This window comes from Fukomys damarensis, unplaced genomic scaffold (genome assembly GCF_012274545.1).
Source record: "Fukomys damarensis isolate Sample0158 unplaced genomic scaffold, DMR_v1.0_HiC HiC_scaffold_7, whole genome shotgun sequence".
In the NCBI taxonomy this organism is placed as follows: Eukaryota; Metazoa; Chordata; class Mammalia; order Rodentia; family Bathyergidae; genus Fukomys; species Fukomys damarensis.
In genome coordinates, this window is record NW_022900919.1 from 25,718,813 (window position 1) to 25,745,334 (window position 26,522).

The window sequence follows — 26,522 nt, forward strand, 5'->3', positions numbered from 1 at the left end:
TTCCGTGTGGGACCCGCCAATGGACCCGCGCAAGGCTCGGGGCCCAGCAGGCTCTCTGCGCGGCTCCTGGGTGGTGGGGTGCGGCTCCTCCTGGCTTGGTTTTCCTTCTTTGCCAGAGTCTGATCAGTAGCCAGGCCTGCCGTCTGGTGAGAGAGAACGCAGTTCCTGGCTTGAGTCGGCAGCGTTGGGGGATCCCGTTAATGTCCTGTAATTCGTCCGTGCAGTCCTAGGGAAGGCTTCGCGTTGGCACCTCTGGGGAAGCAGTGCGCACGGACAGCTTGTGGAGGAAATCTTGGCCGTTGGTTATGTGAATGATTCAGCTGTTTAGGATGAGGGAGGCAGAAATAGCGTGTTTTCTTTTCCTTTTGGGAAACGAAAGATCCTCTGCTGTCACTCAGCAGATTTTTATTTTTGAGAAGGACCAGCGGTACATACTTAGCAAACATGGCATTAATTATTAGTGTTTCTTTACACAATTCAACTTGTACTCTTAGTTCAGAAAACAGAGCCTTCGAACTTTGGCTTGTTTTGCAAGCATCATTCCTTTTACTACAAATTATGTTATTTTACCGTTATTGATAAACCTCCAGGAAATGCTTACAGGCCAATTTCATGCAGTGTGTGGTAGTGTGGCTGCTAAGATGCATTAAGAGGCGGGTCCTTGTCCTCAAATACCTCTCAGAGGATGTTTATTACAGCTACTTTCTAAATTTCTCATGTGATATGTAATTGGAAGATACAGCTAATTATAATGAGTGCTGCCTAGTAGTTGCTGATGCTAGACAGTAAGTAACTCCTTTATTTCACAAAACATTTAAAATCCATTGAGACGAAATTGAATGTCATAGGTGACACTGTGAGTGATTTTACTGTCATACTGTATTCAATCAGGTTGTGCTTCCCTGGGGGAAGAGTTTGCAACTGGCAGAGGGAAAAGCAGACAGCATTGAGTGCCCTTCTCAAGGGAGACTTCCTTTGGCCAAGAGGTGTTGTGTTGTTTTTAGAAAACTAGGTCAGATCTTGAGCCAGTAGTCCTAAAAGGATTTTGAAGAACCTTCTTGCTTTTAAAGAAATATCACTGTCACTGACCTGTCACTGACAGGCCATATAGGAAGACTTTGTTTCTTCATTCACTAAGGTTGTGCAAAGGACACTGCATCTAAGTCACTTCCTTATTGCTGGGACTGAATACCGACTTAAAGAGGAGAGGTTTATTTTGGCTCACATTGACTGGCTCCAAGACAGAAGCAGGATGGGAGAGGAGCGTGGTGGAAGATCCTGAGAGTGGAACAGTTGCTCATCCCTGGGCAGCCAAGGAGCAGAGAGAGCAGAGAGGGACAAGAAAACACTTTCCGGATCATACCCCAGCAACTCAACTGCAGCCAGGGACTACCTCTGATGCTGTAGTATCCCCAAGGTCCAGTCACCTTCCAGAAGTCACCCCTCTGAACACATAAGGCTTTTGGGGGAGAGTCTAGATCTGAACCCTGACAGCATCCCAGGTGTAACAGGTTAGTTTATGATCTCAGGTTTGAAACCAGGAACAGGTTAACTTTGCTCTTCTTTGTCTCAGTCTTTTTTGCTACAAAATATTGTTCATTTTATAATTTGTGAGGACAGGTGTGGTGGCACCTGCCTGTAATCTCAGCCCTTGGGAGTCTGAGGCAAGAGGATCACTGTGAGTTCAAGGCCATCCTCGGCTACATAGTGAGTTCAAGGCTACTTTGAACTAAATAGCAAGATCCTATCTCTAAAAACAAAAAACAAAAAATACCTTGTGAGTGTTTAGTGTGTAAATCATTCAGAACCATGTTTTCATAGTCATCAAAATTGTCAGTTATTTGTCAAGGAACTAGGGGCCAGATGAATTAAATAATTTTCCCAGGATCTCAGAGTGAAAGACTTGACTGGTATTTTAATGCAATAAATACCTGAGACAGTGTTTAGCATAAAGAGCCACGTAAGTATCACTTATGTGTTAGAGCTGTATTCTTTCCTACAAAACTTGGCTCCTGGAAAGCTTGGGGAAAGAAGAGTACTTGGAGTTCTGAGTCTTAGAAATGTTACATTATTACTTGTAGCAAAAAAACATTTCTAATTGCTCTGTGAAGCTAAGATTTTATATCAATTTTGGGCCATTAGAATCCTGTGTTATGTGTGACATCGAATGCATTTGTCAGCATCTTTCTAGACTGGAATATGTGTTACTTAGCCCTGCCTGCTTCCTGTTACCCTTTATTTATTTATTTATTTATCTATTTTTATTGAGTTTATTGGTACATTCTAGGTATACAATACAGTTACATTCATTACTGGGATCTTGTACCTTTACATGACAGGTCTTGGTTCTCATTTTTTCCCCTTGTCCCTGCCCTCCCTTCACCCCTTCCTCCCCTCCCCATGTGCAAACACTTTATTTCCATTTTTTCATTTTCTTCTTTTCCCTTATTCCCTTTCCCCTACCCTTCCCACTTTCCGTACACCTTTAGCCCCTTTCTTCCTATTTCACATTGTTAATTATCCTATTAGGATCTTGTGTACTATTACAGTTTTTCACACCAGAGAAACTATTCGATATTTACATATGTATGACTTATTTATTTCACTTAAGAGTATATCCTCAATATGTATCCATTTTCTTACGAATGACTCTAATTTCTCATTCTTTATGGCTGAGTAGTATTCCATTTTCTGTTACACTTTATTTAAAATGATGCAGTCTCCATGTCCAGCTCCTGGATTAACAAAACACACATGCTGACCTGAGTGTCAGTGGCACTCACATGCTTAAGGGCTGATCATCTTGCACTTTCAAGGTAACGTGTCATATTTTGAGAATGTGGTAGCCGTTAGAAGGTGCTTGATGCACAGATTTTTTTTTGCCACAGATGTTTTTTTTTTTTGTACTGGGGATCAAACTCAGGACCTTGTGCTTGTGAGACAGGCAGCAGCACCATGAACTAAATCCTCAGCCCCACAGCCTAACTGTAGATTAAAGCCAGGTGTGAGTACACTTGTCCCTCCCTTAGTGTATGTGCCTTACACACACTGGTTTGGGACTATAGTGTATTATCAAGACTGTTCATAGTTCTCCTTGTTTTGTTGCTGTCAGTAAAGTAGATGAAAATATTCATGGGTATTCAGTTCACAAGAACGGGCCAGGCAGGTATCTGCTCAGTAGACATAATGTCAGTGGTCCTTCTCCCAAGACCTGCCTGTGTCCTCCATCCCTAGACAGCAGAGCCTTGTGCCAGGCTGGCTGTGGTGGCGCACACCTGTGATCCCATCACTGAAGGCTGAGGCAGGAGGAATGCCATGAGTTCACGGCCAGCCTGGTCTAAATAGATAGTGACTCAAGTTTTGATTGGACTACATAGCAAGACCCTGTCTCAAAAAAAAAATTTTTTTTTGACAGCATTATTATAAATTTAATGGAGGGTCCTTTTGAGTTTGTTTTTGTTTTTGTTTTTTTTCCCCCGGTGCCGAGGACTGAATCAGGACTTTGCACTTGTGAGGCAGGCGGCAGCACCACTGAACTAAATCCCCAGCTTTATTGAGTTTCTTGAAGTAATGATGAATTTGTAGTTTACTAGCTATATGTTAAGATGGGGAGTATTAGCCTGGCATGGTGGTGCATGCCTATAATCCCAGCACTCGGGAGGCTGAGGCAGGAGGACTGCTGTGAGTTCAAGACCACCCTTGGCTACATAGTGAGTTCCAGGTCAGTCTCAACTACATAGTGAGACCCTGTCTCAAAAAAAACCAAAAAAAAAAAAAAAAATGGGGAGTATTTCTTAAGCATCATAGACTGTTAATTACTAGTACTTTTTGCTTGGCTTTACTTCAGTGAAGATTGTGTCTCTTAAGTTTTTCCGGCATATGATGGGTGGTTGTTTTTATAAGGCATTTAGGTCTTAATTATAATGGATTCTCTCTCTTTCTTTCCTCAGTACTAGTGATTGAACTCTGAACCTTCACATTCTCAGCTCTTTTTATTTCTTTTCTTTCTTTTTTCTTTTTTTTTTTTGATACGGCCTTGCTAGTTGCCCTGATGGGACTTGAACTTGGGATCCTCTTGCCTCAGCATCCCTCAGTGCTGGGATTATAGGTGTGTGCCACTGTGCCTAGCCACAATATATAGATTGAATTTTTTAAAAAATCATTAGGCTCGGATTACTTACAAAGACAAGTGGTATAATGTAAAAAATATTTGTGTGTGATGGCCAGGCATGTAATCTCAGGACTCAAGTCTGAGGCAGGAGGATCACCATGAGTTTGTGGCCAGCTTGATCCCCATAGTGAGACATTTTCTCAAAAGTGTGTGTGTGTGTGTGTGTGTGTGTGTGTGTTACATATAATCCTTATTAGAACTAGGATAATCTATACTGAATAAAATAATATCTGTCATATACAAGAAGACAAAGCACAAACTAGTTCTTTCATAAACTCTTCTGGGGACCATTGCGAGGTAAGTTTAGAACTTTTTCTTAAATTTTCAGAGGACAGAGTCTACTTTTCAGAGTTGTTAGGATTAAATGAGGTGTTAGAATGCTTATGCAGCAGCACAAATGTACATTATTGTTAGTTTTCTAATTTTATGTCGTTATGGTTTGGGTGACGTGTGATGTCCTGTGCAGCATGGCTCTTTCTGTCTTCTGGAGAGCAGCTCCAAGGAGGCAGGGAGCACATGGGGTGGCTGTGGACTAGCGCCTCACCCTGCTGGTGACCCTCAGTAGACACCTGGTGGGTGTTGGTGGAGGGACTGAGTAAATTAATGCTAATACAAATCTTGTTTCTTTTCTTTCTCTTTTATCAAGTTTTCAAGAGCAAAGTTGTGCCAAGTGAAAGGGAATTGGTGTGGCTGTCTTTTATTTTTTAAACATTTGTTTGCTGTAAACATAGCTACACAACCCACAGAGAAGTGCTGGGAGTATAGACCATTCTGTTAAACAGAAAATTCTCTCAGGGTCCTCTCTCTCTTATTCTCATTGTCAGAATGAACCACTTTAAATGCTTTAATTCTTCTGATGGTTACTTTCATAGTTCTAAATAATTTCAGAACATTTCTACTTGTGACTTCCTTTTTAATCAGTATCTGTTGATTTTGGTAGACATGAGGAAGAATTTACCAGAGCTTACATGACCTTGCATTTGGTCCTTGACCTTCTGATTTTACTTAGGTTTTTCCCAAATAGTACCTTTTATACATAAATGACAGATCTAAAACTGTAATTCTGGATCTGTGCTCAGTATGTCTTTTAGCGAATCAAAATGGTTTTTTTGTACCTTAACATTTTTTCAAATATTTCTCTTTGTGAATGTATCGTCCTCTGGGATATTTTTGAGATGCCAAGAAAATGGTTGTGGACTCCTTGTGCATGCCTAAGGGCCCTGGCTCCCTCTGGTTAGAGGAGAGACCACACCCTGACTCAGACCTTCTCACCATGCTCATGTCACTAGATGGTAGAATCAGTAAAGTCCTTGTACCCTTAAGGGATTTTCAGGGAACTTGAAAGTAGAATTGCAGACTATTTCAATATTTAAATACAGCTGAATGTAAATAATGATAATTGAAGTCTAATCAATGTTTTCCAATATTATTTTCATGGTAAGGAAGTGTGCAGTTCCTGCTTTATTGGATATTTTTAGTAGAGATTAGTATTGTATTTTGAAGGCCTTTTCAATATCTGGAAATTAACAAGATTTTTCTCCTCAAAGTTAAGAATGTTAAGAGTAGGGCCTTCAGTTGAACTACCCTTGTGTTCCTGGAATAAACTGCAGATTATACTATATTATTTTTTAATGAGCTCTTGGATTCTTCTTTTACATATTTTATTTAGGATCATTTTATTTATTGTTATGATTTGTGTCTAGATGTCCCCCTAAAGCCTCATGTGCTCATAGGCTATTTTGGAGGTGGCTGAATCTGGAGAGTACAGTGATTGATTCATGGTACAATGCTAGGCTCAAGGGCACTAGGATTAACTGTGTGAGTACTACCCTCCCTAAGTAGTCTGAATAAGATAAAAGGGTCAAGGAGAAGATGTGATGTTAAAGTCCCTTCTTGCTTTGCTACCTTCAGTCTGCAGTGAACTGTTTCCCCTCCGCCATGAGCCACCCTGCCTTGGAACCAGCCAGTTATGGACTGAATCTGTTACAGACTGTACGCTAAATACACCTTTCCCCTTTTATCTTCAGGTGTTGAGTACTTTTGTCTCAGCAACAAGAAAAGTAACTAAGACACTATAAATCTTTTTGTATAGTGTATCAAATTGAAGTGTTGATGTTACAGGTTTCTCATAAGAAGAATTTGAGAGTTTTTTCTTTTTTTTTCCTAGTCTGGTCTTTGAAGGTTAAAGTTGAATCCATTTATACTGAAAATACTGGGCTTATTGGTGGGTATTTCCTTGATTACTTTCTCTTTTCTCACTTTGGAATTTGGAATGCTTAAATTACCTAATTGCATCAATTTTGTTAAATTACATTCTCCTAAGAAATTATTCATCTCATCCATGTTCTAAAAAACGGTGAGACCATATCTCAAGTAAGAAAGTAAGAAAAAGGGTTGGGGATGTAGCTCAGTGCAAATGTCTTGGGTTCAGTCCCCAGCATCACACACACCTATATATTTGTTTACTTATATATAAGTATGTGTGTGTGTGTGTGTGTGTGTATGTATGTATGTATATTTTCAAAATGTACAAAATAGTCACAACTCTGAAAATATGATTTCAGGAGTTTTTTTTCCTTCTTGTCACTTCTCATTTTTATGCTTTTGCTTGCCCTTCCTTCTTTATTCTTTTGATTCTTTTTCTTCAGCAGCCAGTATTTGGACTCATTGATTCTACTGGTTTCATATTTTTTGCTTTAGTAGTTTAATTTTTGTGTTTACCTGTATAGCTTTCTTGTATTTTCCCTTCTGGCTCTTTCATTTGGGAGGGGAGTATTAATTTGCTCTTTATTTTATTTGTATTGATCCAAATATTTATGGCTGTGAATTTTAGAACTGCTTTAAAACTCCTTTAATTATATATTGTAGATCATTTTTTAGTTTATTTTCCCATTGATCCAAAGGGACTGTATTCCAAGCAGAAGGGCCTTTTTTTGTATATTATTATTATTTTCTAGTTTTAGTTTATTGTGACAAAAGAACATACTGACATTTTTCTTTGCCACTTAATATATAATTGGTGTTAACGAATTGTCCATGTACATTTTGGAAGGTACGTATGTATTCCTTTTCAGAGTTTGATAAAGATTTGTAAAATTAATTATTGATTACAATGCCAGGTCTTTTGTGTCTGTGTTTTGTTTTTGTTTTTGTTTTCATTCAGTTGATCTACTTTGGAGTTAAAGTAGTGTGTTTATATCTCCTCTGTTTCTGTCTTTCTCTTCTCACATCTCTGTAGTTTCTTCTTAAGGTGACTACTATGTTTTGGTGCATAGATACTCACAGCTAAGATAAATTTGTTGAGAAATTCATCTGTAGTATTATGAATGGACCTTGTCTGATTCCAGGAGGGCAGTCCTGCTTTCTTGTCCTAGGATACTGTTTAAAATTATTTGGAGTGCTGGTTTGGTATCATGAAGTTCCTCAGGTGCTCTGTCATGAAAGTATCTTATTTCCCCATCAATTTTGAAAGATAGTTTTGCAGGATACATTAATCTGGGTTGGAGGTTATTTTCTTTTAGGGCTTGAAATACTTCACTCTAGGCTCTTCTTGACTTGAGGGTTTGTGTTGAGAAGTCTCCTGTGATTCTGATGGGCTTTCCTTTGTATGTGATTGGTTTTTTTTCTCTAACTGCTTGTAGGATTTTGTTCTTCTGTGTCCTGCTCTCTTATCACTAAGCATTTGCTCAGGACTGCATTATGTAAGAGGAATGGACACTCACCTGGATGCCACGTGCCCTGTGGTGGCTGTGTGGCTGGCTTGGAGGGACACAGCCCCTCTGTACAGAAGTGTAAGCCCCCTGGGAGGGGCTACCTTCCAGGAGAAGGCTGGCACTTGGAGCAGCCTGAAGCACAGTGGAGTGGGTGGAGAAGTGAGGTGGGTGGTGGGTGTGACAAATTAACAAAAGTTGGCTATTTTAAGCCTTCCAAAATGGCTTTTAGTTGTGTCTCTTTTACTAAGCACAGAGTTGGAATTTATTTTGTGAGCAAACTTGAAAACCTGTGCTTGTTCTTAGCTCTGTCACATTGTGGCCAAGGTTAAGGTCTATATTACTTTTTATTCCCTAAAACTCAGGAGGCAGAGTGTTGATAGAAGGAAAAAGCTTATTCAGAACTAGCTCAGAAGAAGATAATGTGGCCTGTGTTCCCCATTCCCAATTTGGCCAAATTATGAATAAACTAATTTTTCCATTTTTTATGGGCTTTTCTTGTACTTTTGCTAGTAGGAGATGGATGAATCCAAATGCTTTTGCGTCCCTGGCAACAATACTGTGCTGTTACATTGACTGTAGGTTAGGTTTTTATTTGCTATTTCTCTTCACGTGAAGATGTGTATTTTTGTTGGACTGGTAATGTTTATGCTGTATGTAGTTTCTTCTTAAGGTGACTACTATGTTTTGGTGCATAGATACTCAAGCTAAGATAAATTTGTTGAGAAATTCATCTGTAGTATTATGAGTGGACCTCGTCTGATTCCAGGAGGGAATTTTTAAATGTTCTTAGCTCCTATTCCTTACTTAGGCACTTACTTAGTTTGTGTGGAAAATACTCCCTTTCTTCAACATGGGCTTCTCTTTTTCTCTCTTCATACTTTGTCAGACATAAAAATGTTGGGTATTTTTCTTCCTTTATCAGTGTCTTTTCTTTTGATCTTAGGTCTGTTGTAAAACATAACTAGAGCCACACCCATATTCTTGCTGGCCTGTCTCCCAGCTGGAAGTTAGTTCTGTGTCCCTGGAGTGCTGGCCTCTTGTTAGGTCAGTGGCACTAGATGGCTACCTGACTTGCTGGGTAATCACTGGCCTGCCTTTTTTTCCCCTTGAGATTTTTGAAAACTGTTCCCCCCGTTGTCTTGCTGTGTGTGCTACTGTTGAAGTCTGATGCTAACTCTGTTTTGTTATTTTCATAAGTACCTTTGCCTTTTTACAGCTTTGTTTTACAGCTTTGTTTTCAGGAAAGTTTCCAAGATCCTGAGTTGTAAATACCTGTTTGGGTGGCTGCCCCTCCACCCTGGGGTTGTGTTTACATGCGCATCTGCTCTTTGTCTCCTCTCTATCATTCTTTCTCCATTCTTTTCCTTTTGTTTCATTTTCATTCTCTGGCTGTTTTCATTTTCCTCCTTCGCAATAGTAGAATCTTTATTTCAAGAATTTATACTTTGACATATTGGTCATAAGTCCTTGAATGCCTCAAGTTCTTTCCTATGTATAAGAATTTGTGATTTTTTTTTTTTTCTTAAATAAGCAGAGGGACCAGGGATTTAACTCAGTGGCATGCTTGTCTTGCAAGTGCAAGGTTCTGTTCAATCCTTGGTACCAGGAAAAAAACAAAACAAAAAAGAAACTCAGAAAACTGCATCCAAGAGACTTGCTTGCTGGCACCATGCCAGGCAGTGTTTCCTCTTCATCCCTTTGGCCCAGGCGTTCCTGAGAGCAGGGTGGTGAGGGAAGTACTTGTTTTGTGGGTATCTGGCTGAAGCCCAGCTTGGGCCTTGCCATTGTTCCACAGGCTTCTGTGTCACCAATTTATGGTAAGCAAAAGCACTCTCATGTGCTGCCTCAGATCTTGGGAAGAGGCTTTTGGTGTAAGACTTCACATTCACTTTCTGGAGTGTTCTCTTTTCTGCCTGCCTTTTTAATATCTATATTTTTATTTTCAATCAGCACATGTTTAAGTGTACATATTTATGGGGTGCAGTGTGTACATATAAACAATGTAACCATCAGATCAGAGTAACTGGGATGCCTGTTAGAACTGATCATATCCTTGTAACAGGAATCTTGATGCTCTCTCTCAACTGTTTTTGTTGTCATCTGTACGGTGGTAACCCTCCCATGCTATATATAGAATGTAGGAGTTATTCCTATACCCATGTGTGGACTTCTCTCTACCCTCCCACCCTTGCTGGGCTCTGAGACCACTTGGACTTCAGTGAGCTTCTGAGCTCAACTGTTTAGATTCCGCATAGAAGAGAGGCCATGTGGTATTGGTCATGTGTTCCAGTTCTACCCATATTCCTGCAAGTGACAGAATTTCGTTGTTTTCGTGGCTGAATAATATTCCATTGTGTATATCTACCACTTTTTTTTTTTTTTTTTTTTTTTTTCCTTTTTTTTTTTTTTTTTTTTTTTGAGACAGTGTGTTGCTATGTTAAAACTGGCCTTGGACTTGTTGTGTAGCCCAGGCTGGCCTAGTGCTTGCAATCCTCCCGTCACAGCCTCCCGAGTCCTGGGATTATAGGCACACCTTGCTACCACATTTTCTCTGTCCATTCACTCATTGATGGATACCTCTGTTGTCCTGGGGCTTCTGTATCTCCTTGCTGCAGAAATCCCTACTTTTTATAGCTCATGAAAGAAGCTGAACTGTTTGAAAATTTACAAACCCAGTTATAAAGTTACGCTTAGGCCTCCTATATGCCCAACCTGGCCTGTGTGCCAGGGCATGTGCCACATCGAGCTGTGTGCCCCTGGGCTGGAGCTGGGAGTGCCTGAGGGTCTGGAATGTGAGTTTCAGCTATGCATGTTCATATTGTGTTCAGTCTGCAGGGTTGGGGACACTCCTGTCTGAGTTCCTGTGTCTACACTGCACTGGGCCTCTTGGTGTGTGCTCTGCACAGTCCACTGGGCCTGTATTTTCCTCTGGTTATTTTTATTTGTAATGTAGCTAGACAAGATGGATGAAATGTCTTTCATAGATGAGCTTTAGCTTAGTAAAAGCAGTGCTGAATTAGGACTCTGGGGAATTACACACGATGAGTTTGGCTGTTATGTAAGAAGGAGCGTGTGAGCAGCTGAAGCCCTCCCCCAGTGGGATCAGGTGCCTGATGCTCAGGTTTCCAGAACTGCTGCGTTCACACAGCAGTGGAGGGCTGTGTTCTCAATGTCAGAGTACCTTTCTGTCCCTGGAGGGCTGGACCTGATGCCTGTGGGATGGGAAGGTCGTACCCCTGCCTGGTAGTACCTCGTAGAGCAGATTGGCTCCTTCTCCCACGTTCTGACTCAGGTTTTAAAGTCTGAATAAATGGTATTAAACTCTGGAAAATTGTAAGGTAAAACCATCCTTAGCCTTCAGAATTTAATGTCCCTTAAAAAATACACTTCTAGCATGTAAGAATAATAGAGGGGGGTGGATGTGATCAAAATATGTTATATGCAGATATGAAAATATCACATTGAAACACAATATTTTGTAAAAATTAATAGGCACTGCTGGGTGTGGTGGCACACTGCTGTAACCCCAGCACTTGGGAGGCTGAGGCAGAAGGATCACTGTGAGTTCAAGGCCAGCCTGAACTACATAGCAAGACCTTCCCTAATAATAATAATAATAATAATAATAATAATAATAATAAATAATAATAATAATAATTAATAGGCACTAATAAAATATACCTTAAAAAAGAACTAAAAGTTGGCTAGCTAGAAGGGATAATAGGCTTCTAGACCGAAAATAATTGTGATATGGTCGGGTATAAAAACAAATCAAGTTAAATTTTAGTTTAGAAAACACCTCTAACTATTCAGACCTATGTAAAACTTTGAGTTTTTATCATAGAAGGGACACTGTTTAGTGTGTATTCTGAGTTCAGCCAGGTTGGTCCTGGAGTCTCCTCTCGGTGGTATGTGCAGGCGACCTGGGTGGTGACTCTACCACATGTGTCTCAGTCTTCACATCTAGAACATGGGATGCTGGCCTCTTTGAAGAGCTGTAGGGACGCTGTAATGTATGACTCATAGTGCTGAGGAAATGTTTATTATTGAGGGTGGGAGGATGAGGGACTTAGATGGTCATTATAATAATGTAACCTTATGTTTGAATTTTTTCTTAGAGGAAACACAAGAATAGAAGAGGCTTGTGAAATGTATACCAGAGCTGCAAATATGTTCAAGATGGCTAAAAATTGGAGTGGTATGTACAAATTTTTTGTTGTTTAATATTTTAAAATCATTTTGTGGGAGGACAAGACTGTTTTTATTTTATTCCCCATGAAGTGTGAAACTGTTGGCTGGAGACAGGTGTCAGTGCTACAAGGACCATGACTTGGTGAAATGAGCTGAAAACCTGGCTTCAAGTTTTAAACACATGGCAGTATCTGCTGTAATGTTTGCTAAACTATCTAATATGATAAGATTGAGGTAACTAAAGAGAGTTAACGTGACTTAGCGTAATCTTTGCTTCTTACTAATATGCTTAAATACCATAGGAAAGAGATTGAAGTGAAACAAATTAAAGCTCGCAGGATAAATGGAAGTGCTTGGATTTCTTTCTGTGGCATTGGTTGGGCATTTCTAACTGTTCCCTGCTCTAAGATAAGTTACCGAGTTCCCTGCGAACTGCCACTCTTTATATCTTTGTAAATGCCCTGCCAGACAGACGCTCCTTCTAGCGTTGTGTAATGCCTTCTCCCCTGAAGTCACAGGACAGAATCAGCAGCATTATCCTTTGGCCTGAGATGGGATGCCCCATTCTAACAGTGACTTGAGAGGAAGGTACATCCCTTCCCCCTGGAAGAGAAAGTTTCAGGGCTCAGTTGGTGCCAGCTGGAGACCTGGTCCCCAGCTCTGCGGAGAGATTGAAGATGACTCCCATGCCTTCGGCAAGCTGTTTCGCCATTTACCTGCAGGGCAGTTACTTTAAGTCATTTCAAAGGGAAAGTGCTTCCTTCGTTTATAACTTTAGTTTTGCATAGGGCTGTAGTTAAAAGGGTGATACTATGTTATCGAAATGCACTTATGTCTGAATTATATTCTGTTGAAAAATGGAAGGGAAGAAGGTTTTGTCCTAGAATCCCCATCTAATAACCCTAAGTTAAAAAGTGATCTTTCCAGAATGCAAGCAGGTTACATGTGCAAGTTCAGAATTATGGAATTAAAAAATCAAACTCTAGGTGAACTAAATGTAAAAACATTGAAACTGTATATTTTCTTTCTTTGATTAAAAAAGTTCTTCTGTGTTAGGGAAAAAAAGTGATCTTTCTTAAGAAGAGTACATACTTAATGATCTAGTGAGTGGTACTGTCTCGCTTGGAAACCTCATTTCCCTGCCATGCTGTCGCCTGGGCTGATGTGTCCATGCTGCTGTGCTTCTCACCTTCCCCTTCCTGTCTCTGACCATCCTCTGCTTGCTGCCATGTGCCCCCCCACAGCCACCTCAGAGCCTTTGCATGAGATGTTCCTCTGCCTACACCCTTTTCTCCTAGATAGAATGTGGCTGGTTCCCTGCTTCCTTCAGGCTCTTCTCCAAAGTCATTTTAGAGCACTCTTCCCTGGCCACTCTTAAAACAGCAGTCTCCTTCCTGGAAACTTCCTTCTCTTTGCTTCTGTGCTCTTAGTTACAGGCTAGCCAAAATAAATGGGTTATATAGTGTTTCAGTTATTTATATTTGTGTTTTTGTTACTTAGCATTCGAATATAAACTTCAGAAGAGCAGGGTGTCTGTTTTATCCCTGGTGTGTTTCCAGGCCCAGATTCATGTCTGCAGCATAGCAGATGCTCTGTATTTGTTGGTGATTGAATAAACACCAGTCCATGGTGCAGTGGTGGCAATCATGACACCATTCCATCTCTGTGATTTTTTTAAAGTTTTTTATAATATGCTAATGCCTTTGATAACTTGGCTTTGAAATATCATTATGGCAAGTATTAGGCCAGTTGTACAGATAAGGAAATTTAGTCTGAGAAGTTGGATGCCTTCCTAGAGACCATGGAGTATGGTGCTCTTTGAAAGACACTTCCAGATCTGGAAAGACCAAGCTGGCACTGGTCCTAGGAGTGACATGCAAGTCAGAAGCCATCTGGGACAGTGTCAGAGTGAAGGACTTGGACCCCAAGGAGAATGGAGGCAGCCCAAGAGAGCTTAGAAATTGTACTTCCTACTTAGCAGTGGATGGAGAGACCGAGATCAGTTCTGGAACAGTGAATGTAAAGTACTGAGATTGCAGTACTGGCAGGAGAGGGCGATGTAAATTATAAAGAAACATTGATATTTAAACCTGTCATCCCAGATGGAGCTAAGGGTAGTTTTGCACATTAATGGAAGTGATGACCTAGTACATGTGGGCCAGGCCCTTTCAGGCACTACTGGGATGTGAGTGGCTGTGCTGCCCTTGGGAGGCAGAGCCCTCAGAGCTACTGTCAAGCTGGTGCCTCCTGCTCTGCCTCTTGGTGGTGAACCACTGCCTTAGCACCCTGGGCACAGCCCTGGCAGGGGCCTAAGTCCTCTTTTGAGGCCAACATGGGCTCTGACGGGTCAGGACATCATCCACTTTGACTGGTCAGGATCAAGGGAGCAGCAGACTCAAGAGGGCTGTTCTGTCTCTAAAGTGGCAGACAGGACAAGGCAGCTGCTGTCAACATCCTTCACGAGAATGCATGCCCATTCTTGAGTGACTTAACCATGTCCCCAAAGCCCCTATTCCTGATGCTGTCCCCAGACACATTATGTCCCACATGTGAATTCTGGAGGAACATCAGCATTCAAATCAGAACAATACTGATATTGGGCTGCTGGTTCAGTGTCTTCAGAACCACCTGGTACTCTTTTTGTCAGAAACTGAGGCTCAGAGCAGGAATTGACCCTGGGCAGGCTGGCTCCAGGGTTTGTGCAGCTGCTTTCCCCCAAGGTAGAAGTCCAGACCCCTGTGTGGTAATTGGTTGGCACATCTGGAGAACAGCATAGGACAAGGGATGCAGCTGAAGCTTTAGCACACTGGATGGTTTATTTCCTACAAAGTAATCCAAAGCAGATGTTTAGCTTTACTATTTAGCTTTAGTATTGCTGTATGATTAAAAATGTTTTAGATCTATTTTGTTTTGCTTTTTGAGTCAGGGTCTCCGAATGTAGTCTGGGCTGATCTCAAACTCATGATCCTCCTTCCTCAGCCTCCTGAGTGCTGGGATTGCTGGTGTACACCACCATGCCTGGTGCTGATTCGACTTCTTTTATAAGTACCAACTGCACTTGACCATGCTGACTTGGGCTCCAACTGGAATGCTGCTTTCCAGGAGGTCCAGCAGTTGCAGCCTGGCTGTGGTGCCTGGCATCCTGTTCCTTTGTGTCTCACTGTGATGTTGTCTTCCTCAGCCGCAGGAAATGCATTTTGTCAGGCTGCCAAGCTCCACATGCAGCTTCAGAGCAAGCACGACTCAGCCACCAGCTTCGTGGATGCTGGAAATGCATACAAAAAAGCGGATCCTCAAGGTAAGGCAGCTGCCAAGTTCTGCAGGACTGTGAGCCAGATTCCTTCAGTCTTCTGAGTCCTCTAAAAGGAATTTGATTGCCTTGTGGAACACTAGAGGAATGTGGTAACTGTAGAGGGTTTTAACACTTCTCATATCTCAATTGTACATGATATGGTTTTAATCAGACAAGGAAAGTTTGCTGTTTACCTTTTCCTGAGTACCCAGTGAGTTTTAAGATCCATTTGGTGAGAGATTGTTATATCCAGTGGTTAAAAACATCACTTAGCCACACAGTGTTCATTTGCTTTTTTAGTGTATTTTAAAATTTTTATTTTGAAAAAAGAATGAAATTAGATATTTAAAGTGGTAAGATTTTGCAAATGTTCTTAGTTAGTTGGAAAAGCATACAGAGCAATTAAAAGTTTTAATATCTTTCCTCCCACTTGTGTATGGATAGCTTTGAATCTCTCTTTTTCCTTTGAGCTCTCCGTTTTATTTAACACAAATCCCAGCTTTTATGGACATGCCATAAAGAAGTAAGATATCTCCAAGGCTTTTATATAAAGATGGATCACCTCTCAGTGAAGATGGGGCATAGCCTACAAGAGCTCTGAGGACCCAGGGTGAACTTAGAATGTAGCATAATCTCTTGTTCAGATGCTTCTGTGGCCTCTGAATGTTCACGTTGTAATTAAAGAGCCAAAAAAGATCTCAGCTTGAGAAGACAGTGCCTCTAAACACACTGGAAGGAAAGCAGTCCGAATGCTGGTGCTGAGGCGGAGTGTGTATGAAATTGGAGGTTAACTCTTTTTTCTATAGTTTTTATGATTTAACAGTGAGTCTGCATTTTCATATAGTTACTGGAGAAATTGCTTTCAATCTTTGTCATTCTGTTTACTTTTCTAATTCTGGGGTGAAGCTTTTCTGTGTTGCTGCCTCTTTCAAGCCAAAAGTGATCAGCTTGGTGCTGTCAACCAGGTGGCAGCAGTGTAAATACCACCATTGTGTGATAGGGGAAACTTTGCATTTTAGAAAGTCATCATTACCATCCACTAGACTTTTTCCTTCCTTTTGTGGCTGTGCTAGTTCACCGGAAGTTGGCACCTTTGAGCATATATACAGTTTTGGGCTTCACTGATCCATTGTCTAAACAGGCGTTTCAAAGTACATTTGGTTTTTGCTGCATGAAGGTAGACTCTAGATGGGAAGAGCACATTTAATTACATGTGTTAGCAGATGTAACTGTCAGGGGAGGGTGACAGTCACCAGTGTGTCACCTGGATGAAGTCCTCACCTCAAGGTTACTAGTAACCGAGTCTCTAGCACTCCAGCCCTCTCGCTTAGCTACACTGCCTCTGCTGGACGTGTGCATGACTTGTGTTTGCTCCTCCCTAACTGCTGCCCCATGCCCCTGGTTGTACTTCATTGCCTCTCTAATGATAGCCAGGAAGACAGACTCACCTGAATCCTCTGACTGAATGGATTTTTCATTGTTTTTCTTAAATGCCTACGCTTCAGAGGCTATCAACTGCTTAAATGCAGCCATCGACATTTACACAGACATGGTAAGATGTTGCTTTGCTTGACAGCTGTGGGGTGGAGGCCCTAACATGGCTTAGAGTTGTATTTTTGTTCTGTTCTCAAGCCGAGTGGCATTCGCATAGGTGAAGCTGGTGTGTGACTCTGGTCTTTTCCCCCCAGGGAAGGTTTACAATCGCAGCCAAGCACCACATCACCATCGCTGAGATCTATGAGACTGAGCTGGTGGACATTGAGAAGGTAAGCGCTGGACACAACTTCCCATGACCTCTGTGCCAAGTGGGTGGACAGAGAGCCCGCGACCTGCCCCTGTCCCCCACTGGCTGGCATGGCAGAGTGCTGATAGGGGTCTGAGTAGGGCAACTGCTTTCCTGAGTGGAACAGGGCCTAATGGACCCCTCTCCTCACCCCAAGCCTGCATGCTGCAGCACACCAAGGGGTGCCTGTCAGTAGCAAGTATGTTGTTGGCTCCCTACCCCCAGAGGGGCAGCAGGGCCCTCATACATGGTTGCCGCTCCCCCACAAGCTTAGCCTCTCCTGTGCCTTGTGCGCTTAGGGCCTCTTGCTTCTCTCACTCTCCTTACACATCCCAGGTGAACTTCTGCCAGGACCTTTACGTTGGCCATTCCCTCTGCCTACAGAACTCTTTCAGATGTCTGTGGCAACTCCTTACTCTGTCATGTCCTTATGGCCGACTTCAATCTTTGCTCTTAGTTACCTTTTCCATGAAGCCGGTCATGGCCACTGAGTTCAGATTCTCACCTTAGCCCAACAAGAATACCCTCCCCTGCCTCACTAAGCTTTTCCTCTTGCTCGGCAGCCCGTGCATGTGATATGTCTGCTCATGTTCTGTCCACTAGACCGACCTGCTTCTCTAATGGCCCCCGTGGCACAGAGCTCTTCCCTGGTAGAATGCTCTGAGTGTGCCGGTGCTGGGTAAGCACCCACGCTATCCTTGACCCAGTAGGTGGATGGGAGGCTCTAAGCGTGCTGAGGTTGGGTGGCACGGCTGACATTCACCCTTTTGGCTACTGCACACATTTGCTCTCGCTTGCTACATAATGTTCCTTCTTCCCCTGCCCCCATAATTGCTGTGCTTTTCAAGGAAGCGCTGAAATCCCATGAACGGGAGCTACCTGAACCTTGGCATATTGCATGTGTGTTTCTCTCTAGAAGCTATTACCTGTAGGGGATGAGTGCTGGGCAGGAGGGAGGCAAAGCCTGCCCTGGATCGAGGGTCAGGGCTGAGCATAGCATCTTTACGAGGTGGAGTGAGTGGTCAAGTACAGCACTGCACATTGTCTTCCTGGCTTGGATTCCTGGTCCGTGGTAGTCAAAGGCGCAATGTGGGGTAGGAACCATGGTCTTGTGATATTTCTGCCTTGGGTGTGGTCCCAATTGGCACTTCATCACGTGGTCTCCATAAAATTAGAGTGGATGAATGAAACCATTGTAGCACATTTCCCTCCTTTTTAAGAAAATGAACCTCTGCTTCGGAAACCCTGCTCCTCAGGTGTGCCTGCCATTCCTGGGAATCACCAGTAGGTGGCACCTTCTGTTCAACCGTCCCAGGGAGAGCACCTCTCCCAGGCACAGAGAGGGTTGACTTATTGAGTTCCAAATGTCTGGGCTTCCTCTTTGTGTTGTGGAGAAGTGCTTTTGCCTTCCCTATCCCTGTGAGACTCAGGATTGTGGTCAGTGATGAGTAGAATTTAATTTGGGAGAAATGAATCCCCTAAGATACTTTACACATTTTCTTCAAATTAAAGGCTTCCCTCTTAGTATTCCCAGGTGGTGTTCTCTGATCACTCACAGATGTTAGCAGTTGGACAGTGAACTGTGTGCTTGCCTAAGTTTGGGCCGTTGCCCTCATCCTCGAGATGGAAACCCTGACCCCAGCAGTGCATAGGTCCTCATTTAGGCTCCAGAAGGACCTGATTTCAAATTCTCTGTTTCAGCGGAGGGTCAAGGTATGTGGCAGGTTCACAGTGGGTCCAGTCCCAGGGTGTCAGTTTTAGAAGATTGGTCCTATTTAAAGCCCCCTGAGGCTGCCTCTCCTCAGTGTTCTCCTCAGTGGGCGCTGACTTTGGGTGTGGGTGTGCCATTCCTGCTGTCACTAGGTGTTGCAATTCCACACTCCATGTGAGCACCCTGGGGTGATGCACAGCCACCCTGTGCACTCTGACCCATCCTTAAGTCTGTTCTCAGTCACAGCGTGGGAAAACACTGGAGTTGGATGATTGGTTTAATTAGCATTATTAAGACCAAACTGAAGGCCTGTCTTTTACTTTGATACAGGTTTATGATATAGTTTTTATTTCTCCCAACTACAGTTTGCTGACCCAGCACCAGACCTTAATAAATACTAAGTTAAACCATGTTGTCAATTTTTGGCCATCCCTCCAAAAAAATATACCAACAGCAGTTTTGTGTAGCTTGACTGTGTCTTGTTCACTGGTACCTGGTAAGAACTGGGAAGACAGCTACCACTTCTGCCCAGGCAGAGGGGATATTCTCTGATCTCTAGAAAATTTGGTCTTTCTTTTCATGTCTCATCCCATTTATTATAGTGTGAAACACCTGAACACTTCAGAGAATTTGGACAGCTCAAATAAAGTTTCTTTTGGAGGGGGGCTTGGTTGGTGGTGCTGGAGATTAAACCCAGTGCCCTGTTCCTGCCAGATAATGCACTGTGCCACTGAGTAACCCCCAGCCCCACAGACTTTCAATTAAGAATAAATTCCTCCTACATCAGCCTCCCAGAGTACTGGGATTACAGGCATGTGCCACCATGCTTGGCTTATTTTAAAAATTAATATTTCATGAAGAACTTTCAATCTTGATACTTTCTGCCCATTGCTTTTAGATCATAGCCCAGTAGTCCAGCATATTTAACCGATTATGTTGTCTTCAGTGGGTATAGAAGCCTTGGCTTTTTCAGTCTTATATGCCCTTATCCCTGAACTTTCCTAACCACCTGTGAACCAGCTAATTCTTTGCAGAGGGCATCCCTTGTGACAACAGCGACACTACCACATGGCTCTTCCCAGCTACCTCATCTAGTTTCCTGTTCTGGTGGACACCTGTTCTACCTCCTGATTTTACTCTGTCTTTTGCCACACCAAGACAAGGACTAGAGCTTTCCAGCCTGCATCCTGGGTCCTTTCCACCTGACTGTAGGGTGTTAACACCCTTCCTCCACATGACACTGAGTGTTACTGAGCATAGTCTGTGCTGCTAGAGTAGGTTGCAGGCATAATGTGTCCTAGGGCTCCATGTCGCTCTAAAGTAACAATCCAGCATAGCTACTGTTGGTGGTGGCTGGTGTCCTGGGGTTGGGGTGTGTTCTGCCCCTTGGGTCGTTTAGGAAGCAGATTGGCAGAGTTCTGCTATCTTCAGCCTGTGACCATCATGTCACTTTGGATGTGGTTGCTCCTGTTCTAGCTTATGGACGTAGAAAAGGTCTGGAGAAGGCACACAGTAAGGTGTGCAGCCCAAGCCCTGAAGCAGCCCTAGTTTCCTAATTCTGTTCTGTTGGAGAGAACGTGCCTATCCTTTCTTGCAGGGAAACTGGAGAGATGTGTGCTGGGCATTGGCTCTGGAGGGAAGGGGGCAGCAGATTCTGCTGTGTAGCAAGTGTTCTGCCACAGACAGGCTTCCTGGTACATTCCCTGAATAAAGTAGTTCACGTTGTGTAAGGTTTACTGCTGACACCAGTAGATTTTATAGGAAAAAATCTGTGCAAACATAAAAACATTTTTTCAAACATAGTTTTTTAAATGTAGGTCTTCACATGAATTGAAGATAAAATTTATGTGTTTTCAGGCTATTGCACATTATGAACAGTCTGCTGATTATTACAAAGGAGAAGAATCTAACAGGTGAGTATTATTTCTTTAATATTAGACAGTAGGTTTTGTATGTGTGGTAAAAGACAGATCATTTTTATACTCAGGGTTTTTGTACCAAATGAAAGTGTTCTGGGCCCTTGTGTACACACCTCTGTATTTCCTATGGATGCTTATTTGTGTGCTCTGCCTAATTCCAGCTCCGCTAACAAATGTCTGCTGAAGGTCGCCGCCTATGCTGCACAGCTGGAACAGTACCAGAAAGCCATTGAGATCTATGAACAGGTGGGTAGCAGCCAGTCTGGATGGATCACTCTTCTGATGAGATTTGCTGATTAGACTGGTCCTTGATTCTTCTTTTTATGGAACATAATTCATACATCATGCAGTTCATCCTTTTAGTGGGTACAGTTCAGTGGTTTTGGGCACAAGTTGTGTGACCACTGCCACTACCTAATTCTAGCACATTTCCATCACCCCCAATCTCCTGGATTACCATTTGAGTCTGTTTTATGGTATCCAGTTCTTTTCTCTGTTGAGTATTCATGGTTTCCATGTCTTTCCTAAACTCCTCTGATTTTTTTTTTAATCTGTATCTACTACTGTAGATTAATTATTTCTGTCATTATGGTTGTCATCGCTTTAATTATTTTTGGTTTTTTTCAAGAGACTTATTGTTCTCTGTTGTACTTCTGCTGCTACCATTTCATAAAATTCAGCTGGGTGGTTTTTTATTTCTTCCACCTCAGTGCCCCCTTGCTTTGCCTTGAGTGAATTGAGGGTTATATGTTTTCTCATTTTCTATTTTGTTTATTTTCTGCATTAAGGCTTATAAATTGCTTATGGTAGGTAGCTTTATTACTAGTATCAAGACCTCTAGGAAATGACTGCTTTTCAGAGATGTCTTCTAGGCGTTGCTGGCTTTTGACTTTTGAGTCTGTTCCAGTATTCTGCCTCTTTGCTGGGTATGATGGTGCACACCTGAAATCTCAGTACTTGGGAGGCTGAGGCAGGAGTACCAAGGCCAGCTTGCAGTCCTGTATCCAAAAAAAAAAAAATGTGTGTTGTGATTTATGTCTAGATGTCTGCACCAAGCCTCTTGAAGTCTTAGATGGGTCTTTTCAGAGGTTGATGAATCTAGAGTATGATGCTGGGATTAAGGATGTGTGATTACTAAACTAGTCTTTTGTTTGGTTTGGCACTGTCCTAATCCTTGGTAGTCTAGGTAAGATAAAAGGGCAGCAAGATACTGTTAAAGTCCCTTGTTGCTTTTTCTGTCTTCTGCTGCCATAAACTGTTGCCCCTCTGTCATGAGTCACCCTGCCCTGGGGCCAGCCAGTTAAGGCCTGAAACCTCTGCAAACTGTGAGCTAAGTAAACCTTTTCCACTTTAACTTTGGGTGTCAGGTATTTTATCTCACCAATGAGAAAAGTAACTAAGACAATGTATATGCTTTTGTGAAAAATTAAGAAAAACTGAAAACAAGCAAATGAGAAATTTTCTTTTTAAGAAAGAAAAAAGAATAAAAATAAAAATAAAAAACAAAACCAAACAAATAATAGGATTTTGCTTCTTCAATTTCTTAACGATGAAAGGTTGCTACCTGTTTGGCCTAGCACCCAGTTCTTTGCTACTGGACTATACTAATGTTTATGACACTCAGGTAATCTAGGTATTGGCATACAAGGAGATCAGTTCATCACAACAATTTTGTCACCATGGCTAAAGTAGTACAACCAGTAATAAAAATAATAGTATCAAGCTCATATTGGAAAATGACAAACTATAATAACTATTGTCACCTTTAACAGTAGGTAAAGATTTATAGTTATATAACAAAATTTAAGACAATCAGAAAACTATGTACAGAAAATATATACTCAGAGCAATTTTACCCTAAGGTGAGAAAATTTTAAAAAGAGGAAAAAATAGAGAAATAAGAGAGAGAAGCAAGGCTGAAGGACAAAGGTAGATTATGCAAGTCTCAGGAAACTGGTAAAGAAGGACAAAAAACAAGAACAAAACAAAACAAAAAAATTGAAAACAACGTTCACACTCAGTACACAACAAAAACAAACAATAGAAATGAATCAATACCCCCCAAACAAAAGCCCACAAGTGATGAGAAAAAAAAGAAATTTCTCGTTATTTCAAACCTGTAGTTATCTTTTGGGGTCTACAGTTTTGTGGTAGTGTCCAGTTCAGGGCATGACTGCTATCACTGGTAGACTGAGGAGGTGGTCAGAACCCAGATTTGTGCTGGATACGTGCAGCAAACCTGCCATAGGAATAGGGTGGGATGCCAGTTCTGGGACTTTGAAATTTACAGAAGTTCAGGCTGATCCTGGCCTCTGGACATGGGGTTGGGGCCCAAGTCGTTTAGCCTATAACTTTTGGGTGTCTCATTTGCCTGACAAGGTTCCCTAACCCTGCATGTCTCCTGTGGTTGTCCCTCACTCAATCACTAGGGTGTTTTTTTGTTTTTGTTTTTTAGTTTTTTGGGTACCAGGGATTGAACTTAGGACCTTGTGCTTGTATGGCAGGCACGGTGCCACTGAGCTAAATCCCTGGTCCACTATGGGTTTTAATAGTGGGAGCCCTAAAATGAAGCCAACACACAGCTGCTCTGAATCCTGGATTTATTTGGCTCCTCTCTAAAATGTCATATGGCAAGGCCAGGGTACAAGGCAGTTGCTTGGACTGGAGTCACTTATCAGCTGTTTTAGGGTACTGCATCCACTGCTCTGTTCCATTGGCACATTTCTCCCTGGAGGACTCTGGAACCTGCTTTCACTATTTCTCTGTAGATTCCATCTCTCAACCATGTCCCAGGAACGCTCTGCCATCTTCCCAGAAGTCTTTAATTCTTAGGCATGAGGAAATCAAATTTATCCAGCTCCACTTGTTGACCAGACCCTTTATGCTATCTTGTGGTTCAGGTACCTTCACTGAAAACTTTCACTACTATACAAGACTTTATTTCTGGGCTCTGAATTTGATTGGTCAGTTTGTCCATATTTCGACTGTATTACTTTATTTTGATTACTGTATCTTTACAGGGTGGTTTTTGTTTTGTTTTTTGTTTTGTTTGGTACCGGGATTTAACTCGGGTCCTTGCGCTTGCAAGGCGGGCCACCGAACCGCTGAGCTAAATCCCCGGCCCTACAGGATGTTTTGAAACCAGTAACTGTCCTACAGTTGTTTTTTTTTTCTTTCTTAAGATTATTGTAACTATTCTGGATCCCTTGTGTTTTCATGTAAATTTTAGGATAAGCTTGTTAATCTCTATATTTTCATAGGGATTGTGTTGCATGTGAATATCAATTTAAAGAGTACATTAGTCAGGATTTTCCAGACATACTGTCAGTAGGAGACATGCAAGTACCTGCATGTGTTGTATGTATGTGTATGCGTGTATGTATCTGTGCCTATGTGTCTGTGAATGTGTGTCTGTGTAGAGGGAAAAGGAGAAGAGAGAAGTGATGTTAAGGAACAGGCTCACTAGATGGGAGGCTAAGTCCTAGGGTCTGCAGGTGGTGAGCAGAGGTAGCTCCTAGGCCAGGTCTGAGTCCTAGGCAGACAGTGGGGTAGCTCTGAGAATGAGTCCTCCATGCATTAACCCTCAGTTCTGTCAGGCCTTCGGTAGATGGGACAGCCCCACGCACAATGAGGCCCATCTGCTGTACTTGTCGTGCTGCTCTAAATTTTCACCTGACATGGACACATCCAGGTTGTGTTTAGCCAGCATCCAGATAGAGAGGATTGTCATTTTTAACAATATTAGGTCTCAGTCTGCCCACGTAGGAGGCCATGCCATTTATTTAGATTTTCTTTAACTTTGCTCAACAATTTTTGTAGTTGTCAGTGTGTAAGCTTTGCGATTCTTTGGTTAAATATATTCCTAAGTATTTTACTCTTTTGATGCTGTTGGAAATGGAATAGTTTTCTTGTTTTCCTTTTCAGATTATATACAAATACAGTTGGTTTTTGCAAATCAGTTTTATATCTTGCAGCTTTCTGAATTTTTGTATCAGCTGTAACTGATTTTTTGGTGTGGATTTTTCTGGATTTTTTTTTTCTTGTATGTAGGATTATATCATCTGCAGATAGCTACGTTTTACCTTTTCCTCTCCAGTCTGAATTTCTTTTACTTTATTTTCTTGTCCAGTCTCCTCACAGGAACTTCCAGTACAATATTTAACAGAAATGCAGGAGCAGATACTCTCTTGTTTCTGATCCTAGAGGAAAAGTTTTCAGTCCTTCACCATTACATATGATGTTAGTGCCTCTCCACCTCGGAACTTGTGATTGCTCCCAGAGCCTTCTCATTGAGCTGTGCCCTCAGCCTTTTATTTTTTACTTTGGAACAGGGTCTAAATACATTATTAAATTGCCTAGGCTGGGCTTGAACTTTTGATCCTCCTGCCTCAGCCTCCCATTGTATTGGGATTACAGGCATGCACTACCATGCTTAACTTAGCTATGGATTTTTTGTAAATGGTTTTCATCAATCTGAGGAAGCTCTTTTCTTTTCCTACTCAGTGTTGTATCACCAAAAGATTTGGATTTTGTTAAAAGCATTTATACACCCACTGAGGTGAACATAAAGCCTTTGTCCTGTATTCCATTAATATGGTGTATTACATTAATTTTTATGTGTTGAACCAAACTTAGGCTCCTGGAATAAATCCTGTTTGGTCACTTCAAGGTTTCATTATCCCCCAAAATACCCTCAAGGTCACTGCACAGTTTCAATGTCCTGTCAAGTATAGTAATTTGCTGGAGGGATTCAGCTCACTGAATGCTGTTTTGGTCACAGTGAAGTTTCATCCTAGCAGAGAGCTGCAGGTTGGGTCAGTAGGGGAGAGGCTCAACGTGCAGTCTGGATGAGCTCCACTCCCAGTGGTCTTGGGCGTGCAGTCTGATATGTGAGCCTGCTGCCCTGAGTTTTCACCAGGGCTCAATCTCCTGGGCCTGGTTGGCCACCTGGTGGCCAGCCTGATTCTCTACCCTAGCCTTGGCTGAGCTGCACCACAGTCCAAAGGGCCCCGGTACACAGTGCATTCTGTGAGGCTAGGCACCTCAAGGATTTAGAGATGACTTCCAGGAGCCATGGGCAAGGCCATTCCTCTGCTGGGCAGGATGACACTTCACTGCATGTGCCTCATGATGTGTAACCCTTCACAAGTTGCCAGAACAGGTTTGCTGATGTTTATTGAGCATTTTGTGAGGATATTCACAAGGCATATTGATCTTTAATTTTGTGTGTGTGTGTGTGTGTGTGTGTGTGTGTGTGTGTGAGAGAGAGAGAGAGAGAGAGATGTTTTTGTTTGGTGTGAGAATCTAGGTAATTCTGGCCTCAGAATAAAGAGTTTGTAAAGGACTGACATTGATTCTTCTTTAATAGTTTGGTAAGAAGTCAGTGATTTTCCTCCCTTCCCCCATTTTTATTGAATTCTGCCTTCATTTTTCTGTCTGCTTTCTTTGGCTTTATTTTGCTCTTTTTGTTCTGGGCATTTCAGATGGAAAGTTGTTTAGCTCTCTGAGTTTCCACATATTGCATATGCACCGTTAGTGATTTCAGTCACCTTTTTAGCACTGTTTTAAATGTGTTTCATGATTCATATTGTGTTTTTATTTTAATGCATTTCATTATGTTTACTGATTTCCTTGAAACTTCGCTGATCCATTTAGAAGTGTTTCATATAATTTGCACGTTGGGAGATTTTCCTGTCATCTTTGTCTTGTTACTTTCTAGTTTGATGCCTCTGTGGATGGAGA

At 42.0% G+C, this 26,522-nt stretch overlaps 1 protein-coding gene across 1 annotated transcript in view; it reads left to right on the plus strand.

The window, feature by feature from the left end:
- Nucleotides 1-26,522, plus strand: part of Napb (NSF attachment protein beta) — a 34,664-nt gene that overhangs the window by 528 nt on the left and 7,614 nt on the right. The window contains exons 2-7 of the mRNA XM_010608238.2: nt 12,003-12,082; nt 15,257-15,373; nt 16,873-16,919; nt 17,056-17,133; nt 20,719-20,774; nt 20,942-21,026. Of these exons, the coding sequence (XP_010606540.1) occupies nt 12,003-12,082; nt 15,257-15,373; nt 16,873-16,919; nt 17,056-17,133; nt 20,719-20,774; nt 20,942-21,026 (463 nt within the window). The remainder of the gene's footprint in view (nt 1-12,002; nt 12,083-15,256; nt 15,374-16,872; nt 16,920-17,055; nt 17,134-20,718; nt 20,775-20,941; nt 21,027-26,522) is intronic.